Here is a 20,828-nt window from a genome sequence, read left to right on the forward strand (position 1 = left end):
GCAGAGACTGATGTGAATGGATCAGTGATCTCTGTACAGCGCTGTGGAATATGTCAGAGCTATATAAATGTATAATAATAATAGTGTGTGACTGTGGTGAGGACATTAGAGTGTAAGCTCCTCTGGTGCAGAGACTGATGGGAATGGATCAGTGATCTCTGTACTGCGCTGTGGAATATGTCAGAGCTATATAAATGTATAATAATAATAGTGTGTGACTGTGGTGGGGACATTAGAGTGTAAGCTCCTCTGGTGCAGAGACTGATGGGAATGGATCAGTGATCTCTGTACTGCGCTGTGGAATATGTCAGAGCAATATAAATGTATAATAATAATAGTGTGTGACTGTGGTGGGGACATTAGAGTGTAAGCTCCTCTGGTGCAGAGACTGATGGGAATGGATCAGTGATCTCTGTACAGCGCTGTGGAATATGTCAGAGCTATATAAATGTATAATAATAATAGTGTGTGACTGTGGTGAGGGCATTAGAGTGTAAGTTCCTCTGGTGCAGAGACTGATGGGAATGGATCAGTGATCTCTGTACAGCGCTGTGGAATATGTCAGAGCTATATAAATGTATAATAATAATAGTGTGTGACTGTGGTGGGGACATTAGAGTGTAAGCTCCTCTGGTGCAGAGACTGATGGGAATGGATCAGTGATCTCTGTACAGCGCTGTGGAATATGTCAGAGCTATATAAATGTATAATAATAATAGTGTGTGACTGTGGTGAGGGCATTAGAGTGTAAGTTCCTCTGGTGCAGCCTGATGTGAATGGATCAGAGATCTCTGTACAGCAGCCGCTGTGGAACATGTCAGAGCTATATAAATGTATAATATTAATAGTGTGTGACTGTGGTGAGGCCATTAGAGTGTAAGCTCCTCTGGTGCAGAGACTGATGGGAATGGATCAGTGATCTCTGTACAGCGCTGTGGAATATGTCAGAGCTATATAAATGTATAATAATAATAATAGTGTGTGACTGTGGTGAGGACATTAGAGTGTAAGCTCCTCTGGTGCAGAGACTGATGGGAATGGATCAGTGATCTCTGTACAGTGCTGTGGTATATGTCAGAGCTATATAAATGTATAATAATAATAGTGTGTGACTGTGGTGAGGACATTAGAGTGTAAGCTCCTCTGGTGCAGCCTGATGGGAAGGGATCAGAGATCTCTGTGCAGCGCTGGGGAATATGTCAGAGCTATATAAATGTATAATAATAATAATAGTATGTGACTGTGGTGAGGACATTAGAGTGTAAGCTCCTCTGGTGCAGAGACTGATGGGAATGGATCAGTGATCTCTGTACAGCGCTGTGGAATATGTCAGAGCTATATAAATGTATAATAATAATAATAGTATGTGACTGTGGTGAGGACATTAGAGTGTAAGCTCCTCTGGTGCAGAGACTGATGGGAATGGATCAGAGATCTCTGTGCAGCGCTGGGGAATATGCCCATGAGACAGGTGTTTGCAGCTTGGGCCCTTCTCAATCCACTCTGCAGAAGGAAAGTCAGCGAGGTTGCTGTGGATTATGTGCTGCTTATGTAAGTTACAATTAAAAGTTTGTTCATTTGTATGAAGAGAAAATCAATAAAAGCTGCTGTTGCCAATTCAAATCTGCGTCACACAGTCCAGTGTTTATTTCAAATAATGAGGAGGGGGAGGGGGGGGGGAATTAGGTGGTAAGTAAAGGAAAAAGTCAATGAGTTTGTAAGATCATCATGCATGAGGAGGGGGAGGAATTACGCCACAGGACTTAATTAAAGGAAACCTGTAAGGAATTTTAAAAAAGACACTTAATGGGAGGGTTGCAGTAACTGGAGGTGTCGAAGGGTTGTAGTAACTGGAGGTTGGGGGTGGCTGGAGGTGTGGAAGGGTTGTAGTAACTGGAGGTTGGGGGTGGCTGGAGGTGTGGAAGGGTTGTAGTAACTGGAGGTTGGGGGTGGCTGGAGATGTGGAAGGGTTGTAGTAACTGGAGGTTGGGGAGTAGCTGGAGGTGTGGGAGGATTGTAGTAACTGGAGGTTGGGGGTGGCTGGAGATGTGGAAGGGTTGTAGTAACTGGAGGTTGGGGAGTAGCTGGAGGTGTGGGAGGATTGTAGTAACTGGAGGTTGGGGGTGGCTGGAGGTGTGGAAGGGTTGTAGTAACTGGAGGTTGGGGGTGGCTGGAGGTGTGGAAGGGTTGTAGTAACTGGAGGTTGGGGGTGGCTGGAGGTGTGGAAGGGTTGTAGTAACTGGAGGTCGGGGGTGGCTGGAGGTGTGGGAGGATTGTAGTAACTGGAGGTTGGGGAGTAGCTGGAGGTGTGGGAGGATTGTAGTAACTGGAGGTTGGGGAGTAGCTGGAGGTGTGGGAGGGTTGTAGTAACTGGAGGTTGGGGGTGGCTGGAGGTGTGGAAGGATTGTAGTAACTGGAGGTCGGGGGTGGCTGGAGGTGTGGGAGGATTGTAGTAACTGGAGGTTGGGGAGTAGCTGGAGGTGTGGGAGGGTTGTAGTAACTGGAGGTTGGGGGTGGCTGGAGGTGTGGGAGGGTTGTAGTAACTGGAGGTTGGGGGTGGCTGGAGGTGTGGGAGGATTGTAGTAACTGGAGGTTGGGGAGTAGCTGGAGGTGTGGGAGGGTTGTAGTAACTGGAGGTTGGGGGTGGCTGGAGGTGTGGAAGGGTTGTAGTAACTGGAGGTTGGGGGTGGCTGGAGGTGTGGGAGGATTGTAGTAACTGGAGGTTGGGGAGTAGCTGGAGGTGTGGGAGGATTGTAGTAACTGGAGGTTGGGGGTGGCTGGAGGTGTGGAAGGATTGTAGTAACTGGAGGTTGGGGAGTAGCTGGAGGTGTGGAAGGGTTGTAGTAAATGGAGGTTGGGGGTGGCTGGAGGTGTGGAAGGGTTGTAGTAACTGGAGGTTGGGGGTGGCTGGAGGTGTGGGAGGATTGTAGTAACTGGAGGTTGGGGAGTAGCTGGAGGTGTGGGAGGGTTGTAGTAACTGGAGGTTGGGGGTGGCTGGAGGTGTGGGAGGGTTGTAGTAACTGGAGGTTGGGGGTGGCTGGAGGTGTGGGAGGATTGTAGTAACTGGAGGTTGGGGAGTAGCTGGAGGTGTGGGAGGGTTGTAGTAACTGGAGGTTGGGGGTGGCTGGAGGTGTGGAAGGGTTGTAGTAACTGGAGGTTGGGGGTGGCTGGAGGTGTGGGAGGATTGTAGTAACTGGAGGTTGGGGAGTAGCTGGAGGTGTGGGAGGATTGTAGTAACTGGAGGTTGGGGGTGGCTGGAGGATTGTAGTAACTGGAGGTTGGGGAGTAGCTGAAGGGTGTGGGAGGGTTGTAGTAACTGGAGGTTGGGGGTGGCTGGAGGTGTGGGAGGGTTGTAGTAACTGGAGGTTGGGGCTGGCTGGAGGTGTAGTTAAAGTATGCATGTAGAGTTATAACGTGACTTGAGCTGTCACTGTAGATATGGGATGGTTGTAGTAACTGGAGGCTGGAATGGTTGTTGGGTAGCCGGCAGTGTTGCTCAGGTACAATCCGTCATTACGGCATAGGCTATCATTCATAAAGCATTCCCGCATGCGGAAATGCGTAATACCGCTGACTTTACCGAGCACTGAGCAAGTTGTGCATTCATAAAGCCTCTTTCCGCATGCGGAGCTGACATTCCCGTGCAGAGTGACAACGTACCGCCTTGTGCGGTGTGGATACGCAGTTATCCAGAAAAAGTATCAAAATGTTCATTCATAAACATTTCCGCATAGCGGTATGTGGAAGGGGATTACCGATCCCCTGGATGTAGCGGGAAGCTTGCGGAGTACTTGGAAGTAAATGGGACGGACCTCCCACACATCAGCAGAGAGAGCACCGCATGGAGGGACTCGGACAGCTTTTCTGTTTCCGCATGCCTACCGCCCGCCTGCCGACACCATTCTCCAGAAAACCTCCGCACTGCTACCGCCCCAGGCACAAAGTTTATGAATGACCACCCAGAAGGATAAACTACCGACGGCGGTATTCTCCCGCACGGGTTCCCCTTACCGACAGCCTGTTCATGAATGATAGCCATAGCCATGATTCACGAGCATTTTTTCACTATCCGACATCGTGATCCGAATCCGTGATCAATTGATTTATTTCGCATATTCGGCCCGTGATCACGGCAAAAATATTCGTGATTATAAGCTGAAAAGACATCGAATTTACCGGGAAATAGCAAAGCCCCCTTACATGATATAAATACCAAATTTGCAGGATATGTTAAAGAGGTACTTCAGCCTAAACAAACATACTGTCATTAAGTTACATTAGTTATGTTAATTAGAATAGTGTAACGATTGTGGAATTCTTTCCGTGATCAGCGCACAAGACGTGTGCGCTGACACTGCAGAAATCCTCCACAAACGTATAATTTGCGGAAACCCAGCAGAAGGTGCAATGCACCTGTAGAGGGAAATTCCTGTCGACGGGGAGCTGTGGAGTGCAGAGGAACAGCTCCTCTGCCCTACCACACACGCCAGACAGGAATTGCATGAAGGGACGGAACGCAATCGCAAGAGAGGCGATTGAGAATGAGCACAGAGACAGATTGTATGTGTGTGCACCAAACTAGTCGCCAACCCGCGACGGTGCACACACCACAGCAGATATGAAGTAGGAACAAGATCGCGAGAGGTGCGATCGCCAGACGTGACACAAGGTTACAGCAAGGCAAAGCACGAGAGTAGCAAAGGCACAGCAAATCATACAATGAGGTGATACGGAAAATAACAAACGCTAGCTAAACGCGAACACCGCACTCATTCGCAACAGTGCACGCGTTTATGCGCGGTCTCCACATGATAAGCACAATAGAGACAAACACGCCTAACTAACCACCGACAGACAAACATAAAACAGAGGACGCGAGCGCTTGCTTAACGGTTACCTCACCGAGCCTCCAGCAAGCGTTCGTAGCAGACAAGACAGACACACGAAAACATGAATAAGCGAACGATAGGATCCACAGCACTAGCGAAAGTGGCTAGCGCGATCCAGGAAGACAGAACAGAAGGATCCACAGCGCTAGCGCAAGATGCTAGTGCGATCCAGGTACAGAGTAGCAGAACAGAAGGATCCACAGCACTAGCGCAAGATGCTAGTGCAATCCAAGTACAGAGTAGCATAACAGAAGGATCCACAGCACTAGCGCAGGATGCTAGTGCGATCCAGGTACAGAGTAGCAGAACAGAAGGATCCACAGCACTAGCGCAAGATGCTAGTGCGATCCAAGTACAGAGTAGCAGAACAGAAGAATCCACAGCACTAGCGCAAGATGCTAATGCGATCCAGGGAAACAGATCAGAAGGGGCTACCAGTAACAACCGCTGTTCCGGTTAGCACCCAGACACACAGAACGATTTCCTGTCGACCACCGCTGGGACAGGACAATCGCAACAGACAAACAAAACAGATAAGCAATCCTAACTGCACTACGGAAACCTGCCCAGTGCAGTTTCGAGGGATTATTCTAGGCTAATCTTCAACAAAGAGCAAGGCTGACACTCCCGGCGAGTGTCACACAGGATCTAACTCTTATGACCAGCAACTTACTGTGGGAAACATAGCTCTTTATAGAGCAAGCCCACAAGGGATGTGGCTAGGCAATCTGCATGACAAACATATGCAAATTCCTCAGCAGCAAGCTGCAATACTGACAAAAGGTCTCTCTTCCAGAGACCTGCAGAATGCAGACCTGAACAGTGGTCAAAAGGCTGCCTGCCTGCACAGGCAGCTGAGCAGATCATTACAAATAGATAGGTAATATAATCTCTTACCCACATTGTTTTAAAAGAACAGGCAAATGTTTGATTTCATGATGGCAGCCATCTTTTTGGTTGAAAGGAGGTGACAGGGAGCATAAGACACAGTTCCAACTGTCCTGTGTCCTGAGCACCTCTCCCAGTTGCTAGGCAACGTGAATAACAACATAAGAAATCCCATCATGCACTGCACAGCATCAGGGAAAAAAAGCCCGGGCTTTTTTTCTTTGATGGGTGGAGCTTAGCTAAAAATGCAGCTAAAAATGATGCTTTGGTAAGAAAAACAAAGTTCTAATGCTGTAAAACTGATAAAGAAACACCGAGCCTTTTCAGTTCTGCTGAGTAGATTTTTAGTCCGGAGGTTCACTTTAAGTAGAATAGTGGGAACATGGGGGAACATGGGGGATAATTATTTTTTTTTTCAAAAAGACTTTATAGTTTTTGAGATAATGGATTTTAAAGGTTGAAAGGAAAATAGTATACATATAAATGCGGTAAATGAAAGTTAATGTATTTTCCTGTTTACCTAATTTACATGTATACTTTTTTCCTTTTAAATTTCCTTCTAAGCTTTAAAATTTATCTCAAAAACTATAAGGTTTTTTTTAAACAAAAAAAAATGTCCCTGGTTCCCACTGTTATCCTGCAAATGTGGTGTGTATGGCATGTATGGCATGTAAAGGTGGCCACTAATGATCCAATCTTGTTCAACCAATCTTATCATTTCTATGTTATATAAGGGAAAGCCTATAGTATTCATTCAATATATTCACTCAGTTTACTCTTCTACTACATAGATTTGGTAAGATTGGGTGAAAAAGATTGGATCATTAGTGGGCAGTGGCCACCCTAAGGGGGCTTTGCTATTAACCGCTAAAGTCGGCAGGTTTTGGCGGTATTTAATCACTAATACTTTTTCATTGGAATATTCGATTATCTCAAAAACTAAGGTTTTTTTTGAAAAAAAAATTATTTAGCCACTGACAGGCCCGGATTTACATCACAGAAGCCTATAGGCACAGATGTCCTGGCACCCTAGAAACCCACAAACCCCCGCTGAACCGCACCACAAGTGTGCTGGCTGCCACAGCTGTGATTTCTCCCTTAGCAGTCGTAGGTAACTACAGGTGTCCCTTAGCATTACGTAGCCAGCTAGTGGTGCCCTGAATAAAGGGAGATCTTGTCAGTGGAATGCTGAGAGCCAAGTGACTAAACTCTAATTTAAAGGTCAACTGAAGTGAGAAGAATATGGAGGCTGACATTTATTTCCTTTTAAACAATACCTGTTTTCTGGCAGCCCTGTTGATCTATTTGGCTGCAGTAGTGTTTGAATAACACCAAAAAACAAGCATGCAGCTAATCTTGTCAGTTCTGACAATAATGTCAGAAACGTGATCTGCTGCATGATTGTTCAGGGGCTATGGCTAAAAGTATTGGAGGCAGAGGATAAGCAAGGATAGCCAGGCAACTGGTATTGCTTAAAAGGACATAAATATGGCAGTCTCTATATCCTTCTCGTTTCAGTTATCCTTTAAGCTCTGCTCAGGACTCTGTATAGGGAAGGAGGGAGGTGCTAGGGGAGGATAAGTGAGCCGCCCCTCCATCAGCAGGCGCCCGTAGGCGCGTTCCTACACTGCCTTATGGTAAATCCGGCCCTGGCCACTGATCACCTTTACAATCCATGCAATTTTGGTGATTGTAGCATTGTATGGGAGCTTTGCTATTAGCGATAAAGTCAAATCCGGATCACGAACCCGGATCACGGATTTTACAGGCAATCACAGGTAAAATCCGAGTCAAATTCATCAGTCAGTTTCAAATCCGGATCACAATCGCGGCTTATCCGGATTTTGGGACTGCTGTGGCGGGATTTATTTGAATCCGTAATCGGGGGTATCCAAGCAACACTAGCAGCCGGAGATGTTGGTTGTAGTAATCGGAGGTTGGGGGTTAGGTCATAGAGTGATTGGAGCTGTGATGTGACTTGAGCTGTCACTGGAGGTTGAGGGGGGATTGTGGGTTGTAGTAACTGGAGATATGGGAAGGTTGTAGTAACTGGAGACATGGGAGGGCTTTAGTGATTGGAGGTTGGTATGGCTGGGGGGTAACTGGAGGTGTAGTTGGAGTATGTATGGAGCGTGATGTGACTTAAGCGGTCACTGGAGATATGGGAGGGTTGTAGTAACTGGAAATGTGGGAGGGTTGTAGTAACTGGAAATGTGGGAGAGTTGTAGTAACTGGAAATGTGGGAGAGTTGTAGTAACTGGAAATGTGGGAGAGTTGTAGCAACTGGAGATATTAGGTGTTAGTAGAGGTGTGGTAGTGTTGGGGAGTAGCTGGTGGTATTGGAGGGTTGTAGTAATAATAATTCCAGTTTTTGTATAGCGCTTTTCTCCTGTTGGACTCAAAGCACTTGACAGGCAGCCACTAGGACGCGCTCAGTAGGCAGTAGCAGTGTTAGGGTCTCCTACTGTATAGGTGCAGCTTACTGAACATGAAGAGTCGAGATTCAAACCATGATCTTCTGTGTCGGAGGCAGAGCCCTTAACCAGTACACCAGAGGTACCCACACTTTTTGGGCTTGTGAGCTACTTTACAAAATTAGCAAGTCAAAATGATCTACCTACCTGTACAATTTTAGGAGCACAATTGTATATACAAAATAGAAAACGTTGTGCGATCGGGATCTACCATGAAGTGCTTTGTGATCTACCAGTAGATCGCAATCTAGCTAATGGGCACCCCTGCAGTACACTGTCCAGCCGGCTGGAGGTGTGGGAGGGTTGTAGTAGCTGGAGGTGTGGCAGTGAAGCATGTGGTTTTGGCGCACAGTACTGAAACCAGACGCCCCATAGCAGCAATGTTATGCTGCGCGGGGCGCCTAAAAGTAATTTCGAGGCTCCGGCGATCGCCAGACCCCAGATTACATCTCCCTCCAAGTTGTGACGACTCGGAGGAGGAACAGTATTTATTGCCACCGGGGAGTTCGTTCAACTCACCCTGCGCCCAACTCACCGACAGCGTACTAATACTTACACCCTGTATGAGAATACAATGCATAACCGATCCTGATATAGTAAGCTACTTGGCCGGTCCCTTGAACATACCTGCCAACTTTTTGAGATGAGAAAGGGGGGACACTTAAGCCATGCCCCTGCCACACATACCATAAAGATTTCATAAGAAAAATATGTTTTATAATTCAAACCACACTGGTCCTTTCTATCCTGGGTCATTTCCCTTCATATTAACATTTTAAAATTAGTAATATATCAATTTAAAGGATGGGAATACAATTTAAAGTCAATAAAACACATTTTTTAGTAGAGAAATACATATATTTCATAGAAAGAGGGACACAGTCCTGAAAGAGGGACAAATGAGGGAAAAGAGGGACAGTTGAGAGCCATGCTTGAAGTTTACTATAAATGGATTCTACTATTGTAATGGAGTTTTCGGGGTGGCTAGAGATGTGGCACCCCTCTCTCTCCTGTGACGTCACGCTTGTATTAGGGGGGGGTTTCTGGTCACGTGGGGTCCGCAAGAGACAGCCTAGAGGCGGGTATCAGGGCACGGTCGGGTTACACACAGCGCAGCGGCCATGTTGAAAGCAGTATCTGCTGTTGCCATGGAGACCCGGCAGGCGCGGATTGGCTGTGGCGGAGTCACGTGGCGTGCGCCGGGGACTTTCCATATAAGGACATGGCCTGAGCGGCAGCTCCTGATTGGCTGGCGGCTCCCCCCGCCCTTGTGTGTGTGCGGCGCGACGGAGTTCCCCCGTATGGGATCAGGTGATCGCCAGTGACACTTCCGGCAGCGCTCCGGCGGACTGGCGACCCTCAGGTGACTCAATCATTTCCCTCTGCAGTGGGGAGCGCCCTATAGGGGGTGGGGGGTCACTATGGAGGGTGTGTGGGGGAGGGGCATGGATCAGGGTACAGGGCAGCTCTATAGAATGCAGGAAGGGGGTGGGCATAACAGGGTCACTATAGAAGCTATGTGGTGGGATATAAGGTGGTGAAGGGCAGTTCCAAGGGGGAGGGGGCAGTGCAGGGGTCACTATAAAGGGGTGTATACAGAGTATAGGGCAGCTCCATAGGATATAGGGGTTTATGCAGAGCATAGGGCAGCTCCATGGTATATAGGGGTGTATACAGAGCATAGGGCAGCTCCATGGGATATAGGGGTGTTTACAGAGTATAGGGCAGCTCCATAGGATATAGGGGTGTTTACAGAGCATAGGGCAGCTCCAGGGGATAGAGGGGTGTATACAGAGTATAGGGCAGCTCCATAGGATATAGGGGTGTATACAGAGTATAGGGCAGCTCCATAGGATATAGGGGTGTTTACAGAGCATAGGGCAGCTCCAGGGGATAGAGGGGTGTATACAGAGTATAGGGCAGCTCCATAGGATATAGGGGTGTATACAGAGTATAGGGCAGCTCCATAGGATATAGGGGTGTATACAGAGCATAGGGCAGCTCCAGGGGATATAGGGGTGTATACAGAGTATAGGGCAGCTCCATAGGATATAGGGGTGTATACAGAGCATAGGGCAGCTCCATGGTATATAGGGGTGTATACAGAGCATAGGGCAGCTCCATAGTATATAGGGGTGTATACAGAGCATAGGGTAGCTCCATAGTATACAGAGCATAGGGCAGCTCCATGGTATATAGGGGTGTATACAGAGCATAGGGCAGCCCCATGGTATATAGGGGTGTATACAGAGCATAGGGCAGCCCCATGGTATATAGGGGTGTATACAGAGCATAGGACAGCTCCATGGTATATAGGGGTGAATACAGAGCATAGGGCAGCTCCATGGTATATAGGGGTGTATACAGAGCATAGGGCAGCTCCATAGTATACAGAGCATAGGGCAGCTCCATGGGATATAGGGGTGTATACAGAGTATAGGGCAGCTCCATAGGATATAGGGGTGTTTACAGAGCATAGGGCAGCTCCAGGGGATAGAGGGGTGTATACAGAGCATAGGGCAGCTCCATAGTATACAGAGCATAGGGCAGCTTTATAGTATATAGGAGTGTATACAGAGTGTAGGGCAGCTCCAGGGGATATAGGGGTGTATACAGAGTATAGGGCAGCTCCATAGGATATAGGGGTGTATACAGAGCATAGGGCAGCTCCATAGTATACAGAGCATAGGGCAGCTTTATAGTATATAGGAGTGTATACAGAGTGTAGGGCAGCTCCAGGGGATATAGGGGTGTATACAGAGTATAGGGCAGCTCCATAGGATATAGGGGTGTATACAGAGCATAGGGCAACATCCCGTAGTGTGTGTGGAGGATACAGGGTTGTATATAGGGTGTGGGCATTAATTACTATTCCCCTTCTGAGTCAGTGTAACTAGGGGAAGTAATTTACAGTGCCAGCACCCATATTACACTGCTGCGAGGCCATAGACCTAACATTATGTCTGGCGGTGCCCTGGTTAGGTGCAGCACGGAGATAGCGTGCCCTAAAATGATCTGCTTCGAGGGTGTAGGGGGATACGGGGATGTATACAGAGCATAGGGCAGCTCCATAAGATATAGGGTGTGTGTGTGTGTGTGTGTGTGTGGGGGGGGGGGGGGGGGTCTACAGGTGTATGCAGAGCAGCCCCATAGTATATAGTTTGTGGGGAATACTGAAGTGGGTGGAGAGCATTATTTTTTTTATATCTCACCAACAGTGCTGTACATATTACATACAAATATCATGGCGAATAGATATATGAGATTCAAACCTCTCAGTACAATCAGGCAGGGCTGTGGAGTCGGTCCAAAAATCCACCGACTCCAACTCCTCAGTTTAGGATTCCATCGACTCCGACTCCTCTAATTTGCGTATTACAATTTTGTTGATTAACAGTATGTAACGTGAAATTCGTCTCTTAACTGCCAACGCTTAGGAATTTTACAAGACAACTGAAGTGAGAAGGCTATGTAGACTACTATATTTATTCCCTTTAGACTAAAACTAGTCCTTGGTAAGAGTACTTGTAAAAGGTACAAACCGGAACAAAGAACATCTATCAGGCCCTAGGCCAGGGGTCTGCAACCTTTAAGACATAAAGAGCCACTTGGACCCGTTTCCGAAAAGAGAAAAAAACTGGGAGCCGCAAAACCATTATAAAACAAATCTAACACTGCATATATTGTTTCTTACCTTAATGCTATATACAGGATCAGATATGACCCCAATATGCACAAATCGTTAGCAGATATGACCCCAACATGCACAAATTGTTAGCAGATATGACCCCAATATGCACAAATCGTTAGCAGATATGACCCCAATATGCACACTCCTTCAGCAGATATGAAAAGAAAAACCCATTTACTCACCTAGTCAGAAGACCTCCTGTCACGATCTCCTCCTGTCCCGACCTCCTTGTGGCGCGCAACTCCCACGATCCTCTTCCTTCCCGACGTCACGTCCTGCCTGCATTACACTGCAGGGCTACGGGAAAATGGCTGCCCTAAGCCCCGCACCGGTCCGGCGGCCTCTCTGATAGGCTGCCGGCCAGCGGCAGCACACGTTACACGCGCGCCGCAGCCACTGACACACACTACCGGAGCCGCGGCAAAGGTGAAAAAGAGCCGCATGCGGCTCTGGAGCCATGGGTTGCCTACCCCTGCCCTAGGCAATGTAAGTGTGGGTACATGTAAGAATGATGTGCAGGTACTCTGAAGGGGAATGAGGAGATTCTTCTTCTATTACACATCTGAACATGGTTCAGGCCCTAGGCAATGTGACTGTGGGTACATGTAAGAATGATGTGCAGGTGCTCTGCACGGGAATGAGAAGATTCTTCCTCTATTACACATTCTTCATGCACAATCTGAACCAGGTTTATGGGTGATAGACAACACCTCTGTGTTCAATGTGCACAACATTCTCAGTGGATTCCCTGCAGCTCTGTGGGGAGTGCATATGTAGAGTATAGTACTACTGTGTAACAAAGTAAACCTGAGACAGATGAAATTAATTTTATACATAACTGGGGCTTCCTCCAGCCCCCTTCAGGCTAATCAGTCCCTCGCTGTCCTCCTCTGCCACCTGGATCTTCTGCTATGAGTCCAGGTACTTGAGCCAGTCTGGTGTAGTGCGCATGCACACACTCCGCCGACGGGAGCCTTCTACACCTGCGCAGCACTATTGTGCAGGTGCAGAACGCTCCTGGCTGTGGAAGTGGCACGTAGCCAGACTGCTCTGACTGGCTGAATTACCAGGACTCATAGCAGAAGATCCAGGTGGTGGAGGAGGACAGCGAGGGACTGATTAGCCTGAAGGGGGCTGGAGGAAGCCCCAGGTATGTATAAAGCTTTTCTTTTAATTCGCCTCAGGTACCCTTTAATTCATAGTCACCAAACCAAATTTTAACAACATATCAAATTATTTGATTTCATCAGCAAAGGGAGTGCATACATTTGCATAAATCAGCATCCATGCAGAATTATTTCCATCTCATTGACCGTCTCTATTAGTGACACGGTTACACATCAGGCTTTATACTTACAGCGTAGATGTTATTTCGTATATATGAGATTCCTGTGTACACATATATACAGTCACAATCAGATGTGTATATCTGACTTTAAAAACACGGGGACTGCTTTATTGAAGCAGCACAAGTAACTAATTTTGATTGGTTTATTTTATTTTTGTGGACTGAACACAGCTATTACTGTATGTATATATATATATATATATATATATATATATATATATATATATATATATATATATATATATATATATATATATATATATATATATATATATATATACATTATTTTTAATGACTATTATCTGAGAAATAGAACATTTTATCATATTTTCTATTTTAATTACAGTTACAAATTCATTAGGAGTCGGAGTCGGTGCATTTTTTCCCGACTCCGACTCCAGGCACCCAAAATTGCTCCGACTCCACGACTCCGACTCCACAGCCCTGCAATCAGGACATCCAGCAATACAAATAGACATAGTTGATGTATGGTGTGAGACATCACTAATACTGGTACGTTTCTTATTTTGATGTAATTTATCATATGAACACTAGGAGGAGGTCCCTGCCCTTGTGAGCTTACAATCTAGTGGGGTGGAGATCTAGGGGAGGAAGACACAGGGGTTAGTGGATGAGGCAGCGAGCCTACAATGCTTCCTATAGCAAATTATACGCTTTTTAGTGGCTGGATGGTGTAATGGTTACGGGCTCTGCCTCTGACACAGGAGACTAGGGTTCGAATCTCGGCTCTGCCTGTTCAGTAAGCCAGCACCTATTCAGTAGGAGACCTTAGGCAAATCTCCCTAACACTGCTACTGCCTATAGAGCGCGTCCTAGTGGCTGCAGTTTTGGCGCCTTGAGTCCGCCAGGAGAAAAGCGCTATATAAGTGTTCTGTGGACAGGTGTGTTTAGAAAATGTTTGAAGGTTTCTAGGCTTGGAGCATGATGGATAGGCTGTGGGAGAGAGTTCCAAAGCAGAGGTGATGCTTGTGAGAAGTCCTGGATCCGGGAGTGAGAGGAAGTGATTAAGCTAGAGGACAAGAGGGTCTCCTGTGAGGAGCGAAGGTTGCGGGTGGGAGGATATCTGGAGATTAATGAGGAAATATAAGGAGGCGACAACTTATATAGAGCTTTGTATGATAGGGTGAGGAGTTAAAACTGGATCCTTTGGGTAATAGGCAGCCAATGGAGGCATTGGCAGAGAGGGGGTGCCTCAGATTAGCAGGAGGAGATGTAGATGAGACCATCAGTGGAGTTCAGTAGAGATTGGCAGATGAGCAGCATCAGAGGAGCAGGAGGAGAGGTGGATGAGGCCGGCAGCAGAGGATTAGAGAGGTGCCAGTCTTATTTTTGGTAGACTGCAGGGTTGGGTGTTAAAGCGGAACTGTAGATAGAAAATGAACACATTGTTTCACTTACCTGGTGCTTCCCCAAGCTCCCAGCAGCTGTCCTGTCCCGCGCCGGTCCTGCCCGAGCCTCTGTTCTCCCGCCGCCGCTCCGTCCCGTACCTTGACTTGTAAGTCGAGGCCAGCGCAGCCCTCCCTGCAATAGCGGGGAACGCGAAGAAAAGATACGCGTGGCCAGAGCCGTGCAGGCGCAGTGGCCCGGCGGCGAAACCGAAAGTAGCTGGCGGCGGCAGAACGGAGGCTCGTCGAGAAGCGGGACAGGGCGGCTGCTGGGGGCTTGGGGAAGCTCCAGGTAAGTGAAACAATGTGTTTATTTTCTATCTACAGTTCCGCTTTAAGGTTCCCATATATATAGCGATTTATGGGCAGATTCGACCAAGAGACGAATGTCTCTCTTATTGAATCTGATAAGAGAGAGATCTGTCAGCTGCCCATACACCACAGGCCGATCCCCGATCAATTTCATGCTGAAATAGTTTCGGAATCGGCCTTGTGCGCCGCATCCGCCGCGGTGCCTCCCTAATGTAAATGTATACATTACCTCTTTGCGGCCTCCGCTTGTCCACCGCTGATGTCACATGTGCGCCCTTACTAGGAAACCACATGGGGCGTGCGTGTATGCAGAGACAGAATCCCGGAGGCCGAGGAGAGGCAATGTTTACATTTGCATGGGGGGGCATTTACATTGGGGGGACAGCATTCGGGGTTACATTGTGATTGTCGGGAAATTGCATGCCGTCACCGCCGCGCACCCAATCAAGCAACATCTTGCAGCATGCACGATCGAGAATTCAACCAATTTCGAGACGCAAAATTGGTCCCGTTGTCAGTCGGGCATGCACTTGACTGCATTGATTTTCATCCATTTTGATTATATAATTGGATGGTCGATCGGCCGCTAAGTCGCCTGATGTATGGTCACCTTTACGTTAGTCAAGTCAGGATATGATTAGAGCATGTACAAGCGTTTTAGTAGCCTCTGATGACAGGAGGGGACTCATTCTGGAAATGTTTTTGTGATGAAAGTAGCAGGAGGTTGATGTGTAAATATGTGGTTGAAATATGTGCTTCAGATTCCAGAGCTCCAGAATTCCAGAGTATGTATGGTATGGTGGGTATGGAGGAGAGCAGAGATTAGCTTTATAGAATGGGAGGGGTCTATAGAGAGCATAGAGCAGCTCCATAGCATAATGGGGGTGTTGTGTGTGTGTGTGGGGGGGGGGGATATAGAAGTGTATTGCGATCAGCTCCATAGTATATAGGATGTGGGGGAGGGGTATAGATGTCTATGGAGACTATAGATCAGCTGTGAAGTACATGGGGGGGAGGTGTATGGAGGCATGCATTTTAAATGGCCACAGGCAAATTTCAGCTCAGGGTGAAGACGAAAAGACCCTCTGAGCAGTTGCAACTTGGGAAGGTAGGGGGCAAATCTCCTTTTTTGCTTTTTAGTCACTGAGTGCCACAATGGCCATAATTCTTATTGTGGCCTATATATAGTCACTACAGAGGGTAAAGGGGAAGGTAGCTGGAGGTGAATTAAGTTTATAAAGCAGCTGTATAGAGTACAGAATGTGGCGGGTGGTACAGGCATCACTAGAAGGATTATTGATTAGTGCAGCGGACATGTGTGGACATGTTTTACCTTCCATGCACGGTGAGGTCATACACACTGGATTGTGTAGTGTGGATATAGCCAAGTAGGGGTCAGTATGGTCAGGTTATCTAGTCTATAGTATATGGATGAGGGTATAGGGTGAAGGGAGAGGTCCCTATAGAAGCTATACTTATACCTCGGAGAATGACATGAGTTCCATCTCCAGGCTATCATAACGGTCATATTCCAGGCTTTCACAAACAAGTCTAGCTACCAGTCTTCTGATCTGGCCTCACATCCTGCTACCCCCTCCCTCCTTCAGTGTTCTCCTTAAAGAGGAACTGTCGTGATACATACACATACAAATAAGTATGTTTCTTCCAGAGTAAAATGAGCCATAAATTACCTCTTTCCTATGTTGCTGGCATTTACAGTAGGTAGTAGAAATCTGACCTTACCATCAGGTTTTGGGCTAGTCCATCTCTCCACAGGGGATTCTCAGCATGGCCTTTTTTCTGTATATAGACACTTCCTAAAAAAGATTTATACAAAGATGCTGTCCAGCCTCCCTTCTAATCATGCACTTTTTTGGCAGTTGGACGCTCCAACTGCCATTCACTAAGTGCATTTTGAAAATAAAGAAGTCCCTGTAAACCCCCCCGTGAGGAGATTGGGTAGTCCAAAACCTGTTGGTTCTGTCAGATTTCTACTACCTACTGTAAGTGACAGCAACATAGCAGAAAAGTAATTTATGGCTCATTTTACTCTGGAAGAAACGTAATTCTTAATTGTATATGTTTACATATATTTAAAATTTTAAGATTTTCGCGACAAAGGTCCTTTAAGCCTGGTACACACTATGCAATTTTTACTTCAGATCCTACTTCCGATCTCAAGTGTGATCAGATCAAGCAAAAAATAAAAAAATACCATACATTCTACTCACTGATTGCCATCAGCAAATCCCAAGCTCAAACTCGGAAGCAGGTCGGCCATGCTGGAAAATATCGAGCCAAATATTGGGAATTGTTCCGTGCATATGTCCTTTTCAATTTATTTTCAATTGATATTCAATCGTAAAATGATTGGAGTTTGAAAACATGCATCTGTGCATACGCCAGCTCTCTCTATATCCGATCGATGTCAGAATGGAATATTGATCTGATCACTCGCTCGAATAGGATCTACACTGCATGTTATATACCAGGTGTAAGGTGCCCATTCACTATGGGTCATTCCCTGGCAGAATCAACTGCTGTGATTGACTCTGCCGAGGATTGATGCCCCAACATATGCTGTCCAATCGTAACTTCATTTGAATTCTGGCCAAAATTGATCGACATAGCAATTTGGACTGGACATTTTTTTGGGTGGTTGAAGGGGGCGCAGCGGTGTCTGTGGGCAGCCTCAATCCAGTGATGGGATCCCCCAGGTGTCCCCCCTGCTAATAATGTTCTCCCCAGGGCCCCTGCAGAGTACTAGTGCAGCAGAGCGAAGTCCTACTTGCCTCTGTCTGGCGCACTCCCACCCATGTGTACATGCTGCCAGGATACAGGCATCGGGGGATGGAGGGAGCACACCTGCAGGAGAGCGGAGTGTGACTTTGTCCCGCTGTGCTGATACTCTTTAGGGACACCGGGGGAGCAGTTTTAGCTGGGAGGGGGTGCGACAAGGGGGGGAGCAGCGGTGACATTGATTTTTAAAGAAAACCTGAGGCGGATTGTGACCTAAAAAAACAAACTGATACTTGTCTAGACCACTCCTGACCACCACCACTGCCTGGGACCACTTGAAGTTAACATCTGTGATCAGGGCTGACCTTCAAATAGAATCTGAATTGATTTTGAGTAGCTTCCTACTCAAAATCACTCGGATTCCAAAGGTTAATTAGAGCACCTGGGTGGGTGAGGGATGGATAACTTACCCATGATGCCATCTTCTCTAATGAGATTCAGTTACGTCCCAAATTGTGTTCCAAGTCACGTCACTACCATGCTTCCTCAATCAACCCGGAAGGAGGAAGCGTAGTCACATGACGCGACTTTGACTGCAACATGAGATGCAGTTGAAGCTCATTAAAGACTGCATCATGGGTAAGTTAGCCATCCCTCGCCCGCCCAGGTGCTCTAATTAGCCTTTGGAATCTGAGTGGTTTTGAGTAGGAAACTACTCGAAATCAATTCGGATTGTATTCGAAGCTCATCCCTGTCCGCGATCCCCGTTGTGCATGAGCACTTGCTGGACCCACCAGATTATGGCCACGCCTGTGAGTAGCGCACAAGCAGCTGTTGTTTACTGCACAGGCGAGGCTGCTCTCATACACGCATGGGGAGTAAGTCCAAAATTACATAGCCGACAAGCTCTTGTTAGCTATTTTCTGGAGTTCACGCTGTCCATGACCTACTCTACTGCTGCCTCCCTCGCTGCCCTTGGCCTGCACCGTACCTGTCCGCGGCCTGCTCTGTCGCCGCCTCCCTCGCGGTCCGCGGGCTGCTCTGTCGCCGCCTCCCTCGCGGCCTGCTCTGTCGCCGCCTCCCTTGCTGTCCGCGGCCTGCTCTGCTGCTGCTTCCCTCACCTGCTTGCTCAGTCACTAGCTTCTTGTCACTGGGTTGCTTCTCATGCACACTCTTCTTTGTCTTCTCTGCCAGGTCTCCTTATCTCTGGACTTCCATAACTTGAATGTGAAGCATCCAACTGGGCATGGATCAACGAATTCCTTCCCCCATCCATCTGTGGAGTCCACGACCCTTCAGCGCTTACTCTGCAAACTGTCCGTCAAGCCCCAAAGGAGCATCCTGCGATGAAAGTATGACTGGGAATTCTGCTGAGGAAAAACTGCCACCACCTGACAGCGCTGAGTGTCCTCTGAGTGGAGACGACCGCGTCTTGCTGGACACCTGGTATGTTATCAAACCTGGGAACACTAAGGAAAAGGTGGCCTTCTTTGTGGCCTATCAGTGTGCAGGTAATGGTGCTTCTCCTCGTCCCGGAGGCCCAAAAGCTAAAGGACGCTGGACCGCAGGCGGCAGCTCCAGAGCAAAGAGGCGGCGACATGCGCTGGACCCAGAGGCACCGCCGTCTGTGGCGGAAATGGTGGCGCGTGCAGAAAACCGTGGAGCGGAAGATCCTCCAACGAGGCCACCTCTGGTACTGGTGACCTCGTCAGATGATGGCGAGGAGGGCAGTTGTCGCAGCGTGGCGGAAGCTGTGGCTCAGTATGAAGCGGAGCACGCAGAACGCGAGGTCCGTATTGCCTTCCGTGTGGCGGAGAGACCAGGAGACCCCATCACATGTGACCTTTATCAGCTACTGAGTCCTGAGCCACATCGGGTCTGCGTCCTGCTGGAGAAGAAGGAATCCCAGCAAGCCGATGAGCACGATGAAGTCCAGGCTGCCACGTCTGACTCCGGCTTTCACGTGGATTTAGTGGTCACTGGTGCTGTAGATCGTTGTGTGTTCTATGGAGGGGAAGCTGGTGAGAATGAACCGTTACCAGGAGAGCTCTTCTTCCCTCATCTGTCTTCTACGCCTCCTCCACCTCCCCCACCACCGCCACCGGCTCCTCCTCTCTGTCGCCTCTACCGCCACGTCTCCCATGACTTTCTCGAGATCCGTTTCCAAGTTCAGCGCCTTCTCCAGCCACGGCTTTACCTCCCGTCGTTACCAGACCACGTTCTCCTGGCCATCTTCAGCTACTTATCCACACAGTCTCTGGCAGCCATGAAGTGCGCCTGTCGCCGTTTCCGAGCCATTATAGATGACTATGGAGTGCGGCCCTGCGACTCGCGTTGGAGCCAGGATCCCCTGTACCGCGACGACCCCTGCAAACAATGTAAGCGGATTTACAAGCGAGGAGATGTTTCCATGTGTCGATGGCACCCGAAGCCCTATCACCATGACCTGCCGTACGGCCGCTCCTACTGGATGTGTTGCCGGCGGCCGGACAGAGCTGCTCCGGGATGCCAGCTGGGACTTCATGACAACAACTGGGTCCTGCCGGGAGAGGGGACACGTGCGAAGGGGAGGGGACACAGGGAGGGGGATGAAGGGAGGTGAAACTTGGAGCTGCTGTGTATGAGTGTCTGAATAAAGGGTGTTATTTATAACATTCTTGCTGTCACCTTGGCTGCTCTGTTGGGGAGGTCACATGTCTGGGACTCGCATGGTGGTCTCGGCTCAGACGGTAAGGGAGTGTTATTGGGAGAAGAAGGTTCTCAAGGTGCTGCTACTCCCGGAGATCACTATAAAGTCTTTCTCGGGACTCCTCCACTGTGCGGAGGCTGCCATATTCCTTCCCTTAAACAATGTCGGTTGCCTGGCTGTCATGCTATAGTTGTTTGAATAACATCCCTATTATGCAGTCGTGCAGCCAGTAGAGTCTAACCACAGTCACAACATCTTATTCTGAGCTAGACAATACAAGATAAGACCCAGAACATTTATATTGCGTTATTCTGGTGGGCTCAAAGCACCTCAGCTGCAGCCATTAGGGTGCGCTCCTATAGGCAGTAGCAGTGTTAGGGAGTTGCCCGAAG

The 20,828-nt window shown here is 48.0% G+C and overlaps 2 protein-coding genes across 3 annotated transcripts; one reads left to right on the plus strand and one right to left on the minus strand.

The window, feature by feature from the left end:
- Positions 1-1,803: 1,803 nt before the first annotated feature.
- On the minus strand, positions 1,804-18,229 carry LOC137527205 (uncharacterized). The gene is made up of 2 exons (XM_068247709.1): positions 18,218-18,229; positions 1,804-3,333 (listed from the first exon to the last, which is right to left on the minus strand). Exons 1-2 carry the CDS (start codon positions 18,227-18,229, stop codon positions 1,804-1,806), a joined length of 1,542 nt encoding a protein of 513 aa, XP_068103810.1.
- FBXO46 (F-box protein 46) lies at positions 9,497-20,364 on the plus strand. 2 transcript variants are annotated; one of them, XM_068249275.1, is made up of 2 exons: positions 9,497-9,614; positions 18,942-20,364. In XM_068249275.1, exon 2 carries the CDS (start codon positions 18,994-18,996, stop codon positions 20,347-20,349), a length of 1,356 nt encoding a protein of 451 aa, XP_068105376.1. In that variant the 5' UTR covers positions 9,497-9,614; positions 18,942-18,993; the 3' UTR covers positions 20,350-20,364. The 2 variants fall into 2 exon arrangements, with proteins under 2 accessions (XP_068105376.1, XP_068105377.1); XM_068249276.1 differs by lacking the exon at positions 9,497-9,614 and adding an exon at positions 13,648-13,803.
- The last annotated feature ends 464 nt before the right edge of the window (positions 20,365-20,828 follow it).

Source organism: Hyperolius riggenbachi, chromosome 8, assembly GCF_040937935.1.
Source record: "Hyperolius riggenbachi isolate aHypRig1 chromosome 8, aHypRig1.pri, whole genome shotgun sequence".
NCBI lineage: Eukaryota > Metazoa > Chordata > Amphibia > Anura > Hyperoliidae > Hyperolius > Hyperolius riggenbachi.